Here is a 14440-nt window from a genome sequence, read left to right on the forward strand (position 1 = left end):
GAGAAGTGGGGTTGTAATATATGAGTTTTTTGTCCACAGTTCCTGGCTCATAACTTCTATAGCGCCCTTGTCATAGTTTTCTGCTATAATGTTGAGGCACTGTAGACCTCAGAAGCAAAGCAAGTCTTAGAAAACAATCTTTCTGACCTTCTGCCCTCCTTTCACCTGTTTCTTTTTTTTTTTTTTTGAGACGGAGTCTCGCTCTGTCGCCCAGGCTGGAGTGCAATGGAGTGGCCGGATCTCAGCTCACTGCAAGCTCCACCTCCCGGGTTTATGCCATTCTCCTGCCTCAGCCTCCCGAGTAGCTGGGACTACAGGCGCCCGCCACCTCGCCCGGCTAGTTTTTTGTATTTTTTTAGTAGAGACGGGGTTTCACCATGTTAGCCAGGATGGTCTCGATCTCCTGACCTCGTGATTTGCCCGCCTCAGCCTCCCAAAGTGCTGGGATTACAGGCTTGAGCCACCGCGCCCGGCTCACCTGTTTCTTTTTCCTCCCAAAGCAGGACTCAATCTTCCCTGCAATTTTTTTTTTTTTTTTTAGACAGGGTCTCACTGTGTCGCTCAGGCTGGATGATGGTCACGGGTCACTGCAGCCTCAATCTCCCTGGCTCAAATGATCCTCCCACCTCAGCTTCCTGAGTGGCTGGGACCACAGGTATGTGCCACTACCCCTGGCTTATTTTTTGATTCTCTGTAGAGACAAGGTCTCACTATGTTGCTTATGCTGGAGTGTAGTGGTACAATCATAGCTCACTGCAGCAGTGACCTCCAGGGCTCAAGGGATCCTCCCATCTCAGCCTCCCGATTAGCTAGGACTACAGGCATGCACCACCACACCTGACTAATTTTTGTGTGTGTGTGGAGATGGTGGTCTCACTATGTTGCCCAGGCTGGTCTTGAACTTTTGGCGTCAAGTGATCCTCCTTCCTCGGCCTCCCAAAGTGCTGGGATTATATGTGTGAGCCACCACTCTCAGGCTTCCCCGACAATTTTTTTTTTTTTTTTCTGAGACAGAGTCTCACTCTGTTGCCAGACTGGAGTGCAGTGGTGTGATCTCAGCTCACTGCAACCTCCTCCTCCTGGGTTCAAGTGATTCTCCTGCCTCAGCCTCCTGAGTAGCTGGGACTACAGGTGCATACCACCAAGCCCAGCTAATTTTTTTGTATTTTTGGTAGAGACAAGGTTTCACCATGTTGGCCAAGTTGGTCTCGATCTCTTGACCTCGTGATCTGCCCACCTCAGCCTCCCAAAGTACTGGGATTACAGTCATGATCCATGGCGCCCAGCTGCCTTCCCCCACATTTCTGACTAATCATGAGGCCCTATTTCAGGAGTCTTGCCCCATATCCTGGGGGAAGGAATGCTGCACAGAAAATCCAAGAAAAATCTGAACAGCCAGGCTTTGCTGGGTTTCCACACTGTTAGTGTTAGACCATACCCTTTTTACCCAATCACATTTCTACATGGTTGTCAATCATGCCTACCCAAGGAAGTCTCCATGAAAGGCCTAAGATTCAGGGAGCTTCCAGGATAACTGAACTCGTGAAGATTCGTGAAGGGTGGCATACAAGGGAGGGCATGGAAGCTCCACATTCCTTCTTCCATACCTTGCCCTCGCCCTCTGCATCTCTTCACCTGTATCCTCTGTGTGTTTTCTGGTTTCTGTTTTGTTTGTTTTGAGATCCAGTCTCACTCTGTAGCCCAGGCTAGAGTACAGTGCACAAGCTCAGCTCACTGCAGCCTCGACCTCCCAGCCTCAAGCAATCCTCCCACCTCAGCATCCGAGTAGTTGGTACTACAGGTGCACACCACCATGCCTGGCTAATTTCTTTCTTTCCTTCTCTCTCTCTTTTTTTTGAGACAAAATTTCACTCTTCTTACCCAGGCTGAAGTGCAATGGCGCACTTCATCTCAGTTCACCACAACCTCCACTTCCCGGGTTCAAGCGATTCTCCTGCCTGGCTAACTTCGTTTTATTTTTTGTATAGACAGGGTCTCACTATATTACCCAGGCTGGTCTCGAACTCCTGGCTTCAAGCGATCCTCCCACCTTGGCCTCTCAAAATGCTGAGATTACAGGTATGAATCACTGCACCCAGCCAGCACCCCATTTATAGCCAGTCAGTCAGAAGCACAGGTAAAAACAATTTGGGTCTTGTGATTGGCATTAGAAGTGGAGTGGGGTGGGCTAGGCACAGTGGCTCATGCCTGTAATCCCAGCACTTTGGGAGGCCGAGGCAGGTGGATCGCCTGAGGTCAGGAGTTTGAGACCAGCCTGGCCAACATGGTGAAACCCCGCCTCCACTACAAATACAAAAATTAGCTGGGCATGGTGGCACACACCTGTAATCCCAGCTACTCAGGAGGCTAAGACAGGAGAACCCAGGAGGCAGAGGTTGCAGTGAGCCAAGATCACACTACTGCACTCCAGCCTGGGCAAATGAGCAAGACTCTGTCTCAAAAAAAAGAAAAGAAAAGAAAAGAAAGAATCCCTCAGCCGGGCGCAGTGGCTCACACCTGTAATCCCAGCACTTTGGGCGGCCAAGGTGGGTGGATCACAAGGTCAAGAGATTAAGACCATCCTGGCCAACAAGGTGAAACCCCATCTCTACTAAAAATACAAAAATTAGCCAGGCGTGGTGGCGCGTGCCTGTAGTCCCAGCTACTCAGGAGGCTGAGGCAGGAGAATCACTTGAACCCGGGAGGCAGAGGTTGCAATGAGCTGAGATCACGCCACTGCACTCCAGCTTGGTGACAGAGCGAGACTCCGTCTCAAAAAAAAAAAAAAAAAAAATAGCCAGGCATGGTGGCACGCACATGTAATTCCAGCTACTTGGAAGGCTGAGGTAGGAGAATCGCTTGAACCCAGGAGGCGGAGGTTGCAGTGAGCAGAGATTGCGCCATTGCACTCCAGCCTGGGCAACAAGAGCAAGACACCGTCTCCCCCGCCAAAAAAAGTAGTGGAGTGGAGGAATGTCTTGGAGACTGAACCCTCAAACTGTGAACTCTGATGCTATTTCCAGATAGACAGTGTCATAATTAAACTGGGGACACCCCGCTGGTGTCCACTGCAGAACTATTGTTTAACTTGCTGGCGGGGAGAAATCCCCTCATATATTGGGGTCACAGAAGTCTTCTGTGTTGATTGTTGAGTAAGAGAATAGAAAAACAGGAACTGGGCCGGGCGCGGTGGCTCAAGCCTGTAATCCCAGCACTTTGGGAGGCCGAGACGGGTGGATCACGAGGTCAGGAGATCGAGACCATCCTGGCTAACACGGTAAAACCCTGTCTCTACTAAAATACAAAAAACTAGCCGGGCGAGGTGGCAGGCGCCTGTAGTCCCAGCTACTCGGGAGGCTGAGGCAGGAGAATGGTGTGAACCTGTGAGGCGGAACTTGCAGTGAGCTGAGATCCGGCCACTGCACTCCAGCCTGGGCGACAGAGTGAGACTCCGTCTCCAAAAAAAAAAACAGGAACTGGCCGGGCGCGGTGACTCACCCTGTAATCCCAGCACTTTGGGAGGCCCAGGTGGGCAGATCACGAGGTCAGGAGTATAAGACCAGCCTGGCCAAGATGGTAAAACCCCGTCTCTACTAAAAAATACAAAATAATTAGCCGGGCATGGTGTCGGGTGCCTGTAATCCCAGTTACTTGGGGAGCTGAGGCAGAGAATCACTTGAACCCGGGAGGCGGAGGTTGCAGTGAACTGAGATGGTGCCACAGCACTCCAGCCTGGGCAACAGAGTGAGACTCCGTCTCAAAAAAAAGAAAAGAAAGAAAAAGAAACAACAGGAACTGTGTTTTTTCCACTGACAGGAGCGTATGAATGAAATAAAATTGGCCATGAAGTGACCATTCTTGTTTCTGCGTGATGGGAGTTCATTGTACTAGTCTCACTACTTTAGCATGTTTGAAATATCCTGAAAAGTGCCAGGGCTTTGGAGTTAGGCAGACCCGAAATTCAGCACTTGAATCAACTCCAAAGGGCATATTGTACATGTTGAGGGCCAGGGGGCGCCATGCACATTAAGTAATGCTGAATCCCAGCTCCATTATTTGGTCAATGTATAACCTCAGAAAAGTTCCTTAACATTTCTGTTGAGAATAGCAACTACTTCCCAGGGTTCTATGAGGATTAAATGATGTATGTAAAATGCCGGGCACACATCTAGGACTCTACACAGTGACTTTACCAGCTATCATTCACCGGAGGATTCCAGCTGGGACCAGCTCTCAGGCGCTCCTAAACTGAGTCCGGAGACTCCCCAAACCACCCTCTAGATTCTTTAGTTCCTAATTCTCACCAGCTCTTCTCTCTTCATTTTCCTTCTTTCCTTCCTACTAAAGCCAAAGAAAGGAGAGCAAGAATAGATGCAAACCACCGGGAAGTGCCCTGTCTCTTCAGGTTGTCCTGGCTAATTCGTATTTCTTTTCCCAGCTCCAGAAGAAATGCTATCATTGCTCTAAGCCAGGGAGGGGCAGGAGTAGAAGTCCCTTCCCTTCCAGAACTTCCTCAGAACTCTTTGGACTTGCACCGTAGCTCAGCTCATGCCGCATTCTAACTGTCTTCATAGGCAGAAGCTGGGCTCTGAAGTGCAGTCTGAGCCTAGAACAAAGTAGCCCTAGGGATATTTGTTAAATAAGCAAGTGTGTAATCAGTGAATAAGCAAGGGGATAAATCAGCACATTCATGAATCTATGAACAAATGTATGAGTGAATTAATGATACTAATGAAAAGAGCCAATATGTATCAAGGGCAGCCGGGTACAGTGGCTGTAATCCGAGCACTTTGGGAGGCCAAGCCGGGCGGATCACGAGGTCAAGACATCAAGACCATCCTGGCCAACATGGTGAAACCCATCTCTACTAAAAATACAAAAATTATCTGGGCGTGGTGGTGCGCACCTGTAGTCCCAGCTACTCCAGAGGCTAAGGCAGGAGAATCGCTTGAACTTGGGAGGTGGAGGCTTCAGTGAGCCAAGATCGCGCCACTGCACTCCAGTCTGGCGACAAAGCGAGACTCTGTCTCAAAAAAAAAGTATTAAGGGCTGACTATATAGCAGGTACTGGGCCAAGCATCCTACTCCCAGCTACCTCATTTAATCTACTGTGCAAGTCTCTGAGGTAGTGCTCTTGCTCCCCCATTTTAACAGTAAGAAACTAAGGCTCAATGAGGTTACTAACATCCCAGGGTCACCCAGTTAGTAAGTGAGCAATGGAAACTAGGACTCCAGCTGACTCCCAAAGCCAGTCCTTTGCATGAATGAATGGAAGAGTGAGCACATGAGGAAATGTGTGAATAAGCCGGGGAGGGCATCCCTGGAGACATGCACTGAGGCCCCAGGCAGAATCCTCCCCTGACCACAAGGCAAAGCCTGATATCTTCTGGGGTAGGGGTGAGGCACAGCTTAGGACAAAAGCTTCAGCCCATAATCATCACCCTTCAAGTTATAGGGACTTCAGACCTTCCCTGTAGCAGCATCCCACATCCAGGCAGAGATTCCAGCAAGGAGCACCCATTCTGCTCCTACAGGAAAGCCAAGACAGAAGAAGAGGCTGGCAGGCTTCTAACTGACAGGTGGCAACAGGCAGTGGCAGGGCCAAATCATGGCAGGCCCTAGCCACAGCAACCAGAAAGAGGAGGCCAGCCAGCATCCATATAACATTTTAGTGATGATGGATCTGTTCACAGACCTTTCCTCAAGGGCAGTATTGCTGAAATAAAGAACAAGTGCAGTCCTAGATCTTGCTGCAGTGTCAGCTACTCTGGTGGCATCTAACCCCTGAGCCCAAGAGACTGAGAAATGATGGCCTTCCACAGTCCCCAAAGTAACCAGTCCTTCCTCTGCATTCCTACCTTCAGCATACCCATAACAAACAGAAAGGCATGAGCCAAACTGCCATTCCATACCTTTCTCTATGTCACCTAGGAAGCCACTAGAAAAGCATGATGGCGTTAAGACGACATTACACCTTGCAATCCAGAAACCACCTTCCCTCACCATCTGGGGTCCCACAGGGGCCCTGCATCTCAGAGAAAGGACAGATTGGCTGTCTTTTCTGCTGCCTGCACAGAATTCTGCCCACGTGGTCATGTTCCAGCCCACAGCTAATGTGACCCAGATTTACTTTCAAAGAGCTGGAGCTGAGCTGGTGGTGTGTAGCTACAATTCATTCTGCCCCACTTTCAGGGCACTCTCCTCTGCTCATCTCTCCTGCTACTGAAACCAAGCTCCAGGACAGGGCCAGAGACTCTGAGGACACCGCCAGGAGGAAAAAGAGAAGCTGGGAAGGAGGAGGAGCCTTCCTGGATACAAAACTCGAAGAGCCTCAGGGCAAGGAAGGTTGCCAGCTCAGGAGTAAGGATTCCCAATTAGATTGTCTTTAGGGTTCCATTTCCCATCCCTGCATTCCCTTCTTCCCACTCACAGCTTGGCCAGAATAAGCCACTTCCATCTGCTCCCTGACAAAGACCTAAAGAACAAAAGAAGGGGACAGAAATAAGAGGCTTGGGCCCCTTCTTTGCTGGCCTGGGAAACTGCTGGCCCCCTGAGTCTCCACTGCCTCATCTGGCTGCCAGGGAGGTTACAAGGAATGACACTGCTAAGTGCAGTAACAGGCCATGTGAACCTGTGTTTTTCCAGCACATTCTGATTCTCATTCATCTCCCTTTTACACCCTTTATCACCATCTCCCTTTTACAGATACGGAAACTGAGGATTCAAGAAGCAAAGTCATTTGCCTAAGTCTTGTGACTCCAGATTCAGTTGTCTCCACAGTGCCTGGCACGTGGCAGGAGCTTACTCCATTTTTTTATTGAATGAATGAATGAGCAGAGAGGTGCCTGTGAGATGTCTTCTCAGAGCTCCCAACCTGGAGGAGAGACACATGGGCCCAGAGGAGTAAGCTCCAGCTTTTGACCAGGTAGTGCTCTCATGACTCTCTGTCCCGGGGCAAAAAGGGTAAGATGGGACTCCTGACTACAGAGAGCTCCAGAGCTGGTGAGAGAAATGAACATGGGAACAATGAACGTGAATATAAAGCCAACTGAAACAAGGGCTGTGCAGAGAGACAATTGCCATCTGACTAGAAGGCCACAATGGAGCAGATGTTGGGAATGATCATTTCAGCAGCATTTGCTGATACTCCCAGGAATGAATCCCATAGATGCTTTCTACTGGCACATAGCTTAATCCCTTTTTTAGTTGAATGAATGAATAAATGAACAACCAGAGAGGGGTCCAATCCTTAGCTCTGGGTCACTGCACTCCCCTTTTTCACAACACATATGGGGATATAATTATTTTTTCCCTTCTAACTACTCAAAAAAAAAAAAAAAAAATAGAGACAGGGTCTCCTAGGCTGGTCTTGAACTCCTTAGCTCTAGCGATTCTCCTGCCTCGGCCTCCCAAAATGCTGGGATTACAGGTATGAGACACTGCACCCGGCCTTTTTCCCTTCTATCCTCTCCACTAGACTGAGTTCCATGCAGAAGGGACCACATCTTCAGTCATCTTTGAATATCAATGCCAAGGACAGGGAGGGTCCTGATTATGTGATGTTAGACAAATGAATACCTCACTGATGGGTAGATGGTGGAACCTTCCTGCACCCTACTGTGCCCTAGCCCAAACATGAGCCCTTCTTCAAGATGTGTTACTGCCATCTGCAGGAAACTTGTAATAATAAATGTACACATCTGCAATGACAACAAATGTGATGTGAATCACACCCCCAAGGTTGTGCAGTGTACAGCCATGTGACACCCTGTCTTGTACCCTGTTCTCAACATACTCCTCACAGGTCCCAAGGGATACATCATTTCTTCCTCTCTTTGTTTCTACCCTTTGGGGTTGTACTCCTTGCTAGACTAAGCTCCCTAGCGCCCCACTTTCTTGTTGCTCCCCACCATTAAGTAAGAATGTTTCTACTGCTCTTCACTAAAGACAGAAAGCCAGAGGGGAAGAGGCAAATTTTCTAAGATCTTTGTCTCTCTCCTTTCCTGTTTCTATAGACCAGGATCCTGAGACCTTTCCCGGAAGTGACCAAGTCTCTCAGATGAGTGTGGAGATTTAGACTGTCAACTACAGAAGATTCAGACTGGCCTGGTTGCCAGGTATTGCCTAAGGAAATAGAAATAACAACGTACAGGGACGTGTGCAGTGGCTCACTCCTGTAATCCCAGCACTTTGGGAGGCTGAGGCAAGCAGATCACCTGAGGTCAGGAGTTCAAGACTAGCCTGACCAACATGGTGAAACCCCATTCTACTAAAAATACAAAAATTAGCTGGGCATGGTGGCACACGCCTGTAATCCCTGCTACTTGGGAGGCTGAGGCAGGAGAATTGCTTGAACCCGGGAGATAAAGGTTGCGGCGAGTTGAGATCGCGCCACTGCACTCCAGCCTGGGTGGCAGAGTGAGACTCTGTCTCAATAAAAAGAAAGAGCAATGTACTTGGAGTTAGAAGATCTGTGTTTACCAGTCCTGTGTAACTATAGGCAAGTCCCTTAAACCCTCTGAGCCTCGGATGCTAACATATGTCCTGCCTAACAGAGTTATTTTGAAATCTCTGTGTAAACCATAAAGCTGATAAACAGAAACAAGACACTTTCATTAGTGACTCTTGTTACATTTGAATGTGGCTGGGCTTAGGGAGTGGAGAATATGGCTGGCAAAGAAGAAGGAGAAACAAATGGAGGGAAAGAATGAGAATAGGAAGATGGGAGGAAGAACAAGGTTCAGCACCCTAAAACCTGTTTGAAATCAGCAGGTTTCTCAGCCCCAACATCCCTCTCTATTCTGACATGTGTGACCACCAGGCTTGCCCCAACGGGCCTCTCAAGCAAGGGCGAGGCCCTAAGACCAGCTCAGGACACGGAGTGGGCCAGGGAAAGGGAAGCTGTCTATTTGGTAAGAGTGATTCAGACACCCCCACTTGGCTTCATAAGCAAGATCCAGGGGGAGGAGAAAATTGCACAGGCCACAGCTGGCTTCCAGTGTAAGACTGATTTCATTTCCTCCCACAATTAAAGTTCTGCTTCAGAGAGCTTCAGAGCATCCGGGGTCTCCCAGACATGCCCCTCCTGCACCTCCTGTGAAGGAGTTCCTGCAGAGTTAAGGCTGCCTTTTCCATTACTCTGGTGGAGCCCCCACAGCATTCTAAAATCACATGAAGATTTCAGCAAGACCCTAAAGTCGCAGTCCCGCCTCGTCTCTGCTGCTTCTCTCCTCTCCTGCTAAAGAAACACGCCCAACTGCAGTGCACAAGTTATTTTTAACCATGGCAGTCTCCCCATTTTCAGCCTCACTGGCCCAGCCCCCTCCTCAAAAGAGGCATTCAGCAGTGTCAGGATGCAAAGGAGATCAGCATCTACGCCAGAAACACAGCACAGCGCAGCACCTGCCATCCCTTTGCTCAGTTGACCCAGCAGGGTCCTTAGGAGCCTTGCCTGTGTAAAATTAAGCCTCCTTGAGTCCACTCCACTTCTATTCTGGACTCCAAATCTGAAGCAGCAGGCAAATCATCCCGTGGGCCTCCTCAGAGAAGACTGGAAGTGGAAATCATCACAAAGCGATCTAAGTATGCATGAGTGATGAGTGATGGAGGCAGAGCGTATAAAGAAGGAAGAATGAGACAGCCCACTCTGTCTTCAGGAGAAAGAGGTTTACGAGTCTTCAGGGCCCTGAGTTATGGCCCTTCAAGACTGGGGACAAGTAAAGCCCTTCCTGCACCCTAGGGACAGCTCTAAAATTCTGTTACTGGCTGATGCTGCAGGCCCAAAGGTTTTGAGAAGGACTTCCTCCAAGGACTCCTCGTTGCCCACTAGAAAGAGCTCAAACTCTCCCTCCTGAGTTCCAGGCCCCACTGCTGTCTCCTCACTTGGAGCTCACTCCCTCTAAAGTCCTTTCCTGATTACCTGAGCCCACATAAGCCTTTCTCTAACTTTCTGTTACAGCTCAGTGCCTGTTTCTGGATCACAATCTGTCACATCACATAATATCCTCAAAACACTCATTCAGCATTCATTCAGTCATTCAATACCAGTCGATCTCTAGCATGCACAAGGCCCTGTGCAGCCCTCAGGGACTCAAAACATAAGACACGTCCCAAATTGCTCACTGTTCTAAGGGAGTGATGGGCACCCTGTGGGTTAACTGCTACATTGAACAAGGGAACATGGAGGAGAGAAAAGTATGACTGTTAGAGCGGAGGAGGAAGCTTTGGATACCACTAGGGGCATTAAGGACAGAGGAGGCGGCACCTAAAAGAGGAGGAGGGTTTACCAGCATCTTGCAGAGAAGAAAATTAAAGCTTGGTGGTTTCATCCTGCAAGATGCATCCCTTTGGGGGGCAAGTTACAGTGTACTGTGGCAGGGAAATTGGGGGTAGATGTGGTGGCAGGTGAAGCTGAGGAGGTAAGTAATTTTGATTGGTCTTTATGCTGAAGCCTTTATTCCGCAGGAAATTCGGAGCCAAAGGTGGTTTTTAAGCAGCTGAGTAATATAATTAGGTTTGTATTTTATTTTATTTTTTATTGTATTTTTAATGAAGTGTTGTACAGGCAAAACTTCATTTCATAAAATAGAATATGTGTTATTGAGGTTTGTATTTTAGAAAAATAATACTCTATTAGTCATGTGGAGGATAGTGGCAAGACTAAGAGAGGAAGAGCTATTAAATGCTCATTGGAAGGTCCAGGTGAGAAACGACACAGTGGAGGGGGTGGCTGTATTATGTGAGGGACACAAAGAAGGTAGCAGTACAGGCCTTGGTGACGGCTTGAAAGCGGGTGATGTCACTGAATTAGCTGCAGGCACTGCTCTATCTTCCTATCTGTACTGTAGCACCAACACCCTGCTGAGATGCTGCGCACACTTCGGGGAGGCAGCTGTGGATGCCTTCAGTGGAAGCATCTCCTTTATTGAGCCAAAAAACTGTGCTAAGGGCTTTCCACACATTATCTCATCTCACCTTCAAGGCATCCCTGCACAGTGGGCATTCTTAAGACAAGGAGATAGAATAAGGGACTTGCCCAGAGTCACACAGTTGGTCAGTGGCAGGGCCACAATCCAGCACCCTACCCTCTCTGATTCCAAAGCTTACACTCATAACTACTGCACTGCACTGCTGCTTGGCAAACAGCTGGGCACATCCCACCACAGGAGGTAGCCCCAGCCTTCACACTGTGTTAAAGGTCAGCATGTACACCACTTTTGAAAGGCAATACAAGTAAAACTGTGGTCTCCAAGGATTTCATTATAAGGAAATAACAAAAGTCAAATCATTCTTAACCATGTTCTCAGCAGCATCGTCTAATATAGTCAAAAAGTGAAAAAAGAGTAGGATTTAGAAAATCATGAAATAGTAGACAGTTTTTAGAAATGGTAACTATAAAGTCTAAAGTGCAATATGGAAAATCTTTTTAATATAAGAGTAACTGAAAAGAGTCAGATGCAGAATGGTACCTAAGCCATGAAGGCAACTGCATAGAAAATATAATTGAATGGAGACAAAGACAGGGAAGAAGGTGCAGAAATGAAAACAGGTCTCATGTGAGCACAGAGGTGGCAGATTTTCCTCTTTGGGGTTTCTCGTTAATGTTATTTCAACATCTTTCCAAGAATAATAATAACAAATCAGATTATGGCTGCTTTGTCAGAAACCCTGGTGAGGACCCCTCGGCTCCCCACACGGCTGCTGCACCCTGGCCCATTCCTCCCTCACACCCACAGCATCCAGCCTGCTGGGGTCCTCTCTTACCAGCGACTCTAACCACAGCACGCTCTGCAGGGTCCAGCACCGAATCCTGGCTTTTCCGCTTTTTCTGCTCATGCAGTGGCAGGTTCCAGGGCAAGGTGTCCCCTGGGGGACAGGGAGACAGGCTTCCTGACCGCTCGCTCCTGTAAGATCGCTCACTCCGACAAGACCGCTCACTCCGACATGACCGCTCACTGAGCGTCTCTTCATCTGAGGAAGACATGGCCCAGGTGGGGGCTGCCGCAGGAGGGCCTGGGAGCCCAGGGAGAAGTGATCTGAAGGAGAAAGGGTTGAATGTGAGCAGACAAAAGGGATCCCATAAGGAACACTGGGACTTGGGAAGCAGAGGTTCTAGTCCTGCCTATCTGTACCTCAGTTTCTTCACCTGGAAAATGGGATGAAGATAATACATCCCAAAACTAATTCACGAGGTTTGGGGGATATTATATGTGATGATGTCTATAAATCTTAAAACATCATGTAAAAGTTAGCTCCTATTCCTAGGAACTATTATTATCGCTATTTGGCACATTTGGAGGATTAAGCTCACAGATCCCATGACAGAACGCTGTGGGTTTAAATTCTACTCCATTTACTAGCTGTGTGACCCTGGAGAAGCCATTTAATCTCTCTGAGCCTCAGCACCCTCATCTACAAAATGGGGATGATGATAGTTAGAACCTAGCCCTACAGGGTTGGGTTCTGCATGTAAAGTGCTTAATCCTGCATGTAAAGTGCTTAATAGTGCCTACTGCCCAGTAAGCACTCAATACACAGTACCTATTATTATATTCCTGTTCTACTTACCTCCCAGGAATGCTATAAGGATAAAGTGGGGCAACAGATGGGAAGTATTTTCAAAAAGCTAAAGCATGATCTCAATAGCAGGCATGAAGCAAACCATGGGCTAGAATAGGCAGAAATTCCCTGGTTTCTCCCACTCTGTTTCCAGCAGATATATTAAAAAATGTACTAGACTGGAAGTAAGACAGACCTGGGTATAAATTCTGGTTTGGCCACTTACAATTGCCGTGATCTTGGGCAAGTCACTTCACCTCTCTGAGACTCAGTTTCTTCATCTGCAAAATGGGGGTAATATTCCACCTCAGAGGATGTTTAAAGAACATTGTCAAATGCAAATGTAGCACTGGTTGATGCCATGCATGGCACCCAGCAGGCATTAGATTAAATGTTCATTTGCTTATTCCAAGGGCTGTTGTGGGAATAAGTGGCACAGCATGAGGATGGGGTGGGGGGATAGGACAGAAAGTCCATTTTTTCTGGTCAGTTTAGCTAGTGGAGAGAGTTGAGTGAAAATACAATTGCTCTAAGGCCAGCTGGGCTCCACCAGCCAGACTGGGCAGCCTTCCCTCAGCCAGGTCAAGCTCGCTTCCCAGAACCATCTGCTACACACAGCCCACCATCCCAAGGGCTCCATCAGAGCGCGAATGGTATGTGCCTTCAGCTACCAGCCTTCCTACAGGTCCCAAAGCCAACCCGGGTACCCAGCTCTGACTTTGGCTGTAGGGTCCAGGGAGGGCAGGAGCTGTTGATTTTCCCTTATAGGGAATACCTGCACACAGGACTATGTAGAGACAGCAAGGTAGCCTACACAGCTAGACACAATGGGTCTGTGGCCACAGCTCCTCCGGGATTCTCGATTCTCAGCCTAGAGGTAGCAAGGAGCAGAGACAGCCTCCTGGGTCATTGGCAGATCCCCACCATAAGCACAGAATTCAAAGAGATAACAAAAGAAACATAAAAACGGTGTAGGAGGCCTGTAGGCAGCTTCGGGCAGCAGAGCCTCCCTGCCAGGGCACCCCTTGTGCCAGCAGCATGTGGGCCCTCTTCCCAAGGAACATCTAGAAGGGATCTAGCCACAGGAAGCAGAAAGGAAAGGACCCAGGGTCCTGGCACAGCTTTGCCCTTTATCCTAGCACTTACCCCTCCTCCCATTACCTTCTGGTGCCAGGCCAGGTGCTGAAGTGACAGCCTCAACCTCTGGGAAACTCAGGCCAAGCTTCCATCCCTACCCTCAGCCCGGGGGCAGAAAAAATGCCCCTTCTCTGGGACCACCTGCTTCATCCCAGAACCGCCCATTCCTCTCCAAGACACCCATTTCACTACAAAGGCCAGCTCTCCCAAGGCCTCCTCCCGGAGAAAGCGTCCCTTTTAGGCTCTACTCCGTCAATCTCCGGCCGCTCACAAACACTTGTTTGACCTCGGGGCTCCCGCCCGACCCTCGGTCACCTGGGTCATTCCATCAATCCCCGAGATTCACAGGAGCGCCCGCCCATGCCCCAGCCCACCCGCTAGGCCGCAGGCCGGTCGGCGACAGGCACCTCACCAGGTGCTCTCACCCGCTGCGACCCTCCCCACCTGGCCCCCACTCGCTTCCCCACGGTGGAGGAGGGGCGCGCCCGCGAGCCTGGAGCGGCGCGGGTGGGTCCGCGTGCCCGCCAAGCGTGGCTGACAAAGAGCGGGGACGCGCGACCGAGAACCAACAGGGCGCTGGGGCCAGCGGCCGAGCCCTGGGGCCGGGAAGCCACCTTCCCCGCCCAGCCCTGCCCGCTTCCGAAGGTCCGGCGCCCGGCCCCGGCAGGGCTCCGTGTCCCATTTTACCCGGGAACACGCCTCCCTTCCACCCTGGCAGCGCCTGCAAGGGGAAACCCCAGCTCCG

At 49.5% G+C, this 14440-nt stretch overlaps 1 protein-coding gene across 1 annotated transcript in view; it reads right to left on the reverse strand.

The window, feature by feature from the left end:
* Nucleotides 1–12823, reverse strand: part of MACF1 (microtubule actin crosslinking factor 1) — a gene marked incomplete at its 3' end in the record, with an annotated part of 222954 nt that extends 210131 nt beyond the window's left edge. Inside the window, exons 1-2 of the mRNA XM_017856132.1 lie at nucleotides 12785–12823; nucleotides 11764–12035 (exon numbers count right to left, since the gene is read on the reverse strand). Of these exons, the coding sequence (XP_017711621.1) occupies nucleotides 11764–11983 (220 nt within the window). The remainder of the gene's footprint in view (nucleotides 1–11763; nucleotides 12036–12784) is intronic.
* Nucleotides 12824–14440: the final 1617 nt, after the last annotated feature.

The sequence above is a fragment of the Rhinopithecus bieti genome, unplaced genomic scaffold (genome assembly GCF_001698545.2).
Source record: "Rhinopithecus bieti isolate Rb0 unplaced genomic scaffold, ASM169854v2 scaffold_41644, whole genome shotgun sequence".
In the NCBI taxonomy this organism is placed as follows: Eukaryota; Metazoa; Chordata; class Mammalia; order Primates; family Cercopithecidae; genus Rhinopithecus; species Rhinopithecus bieti.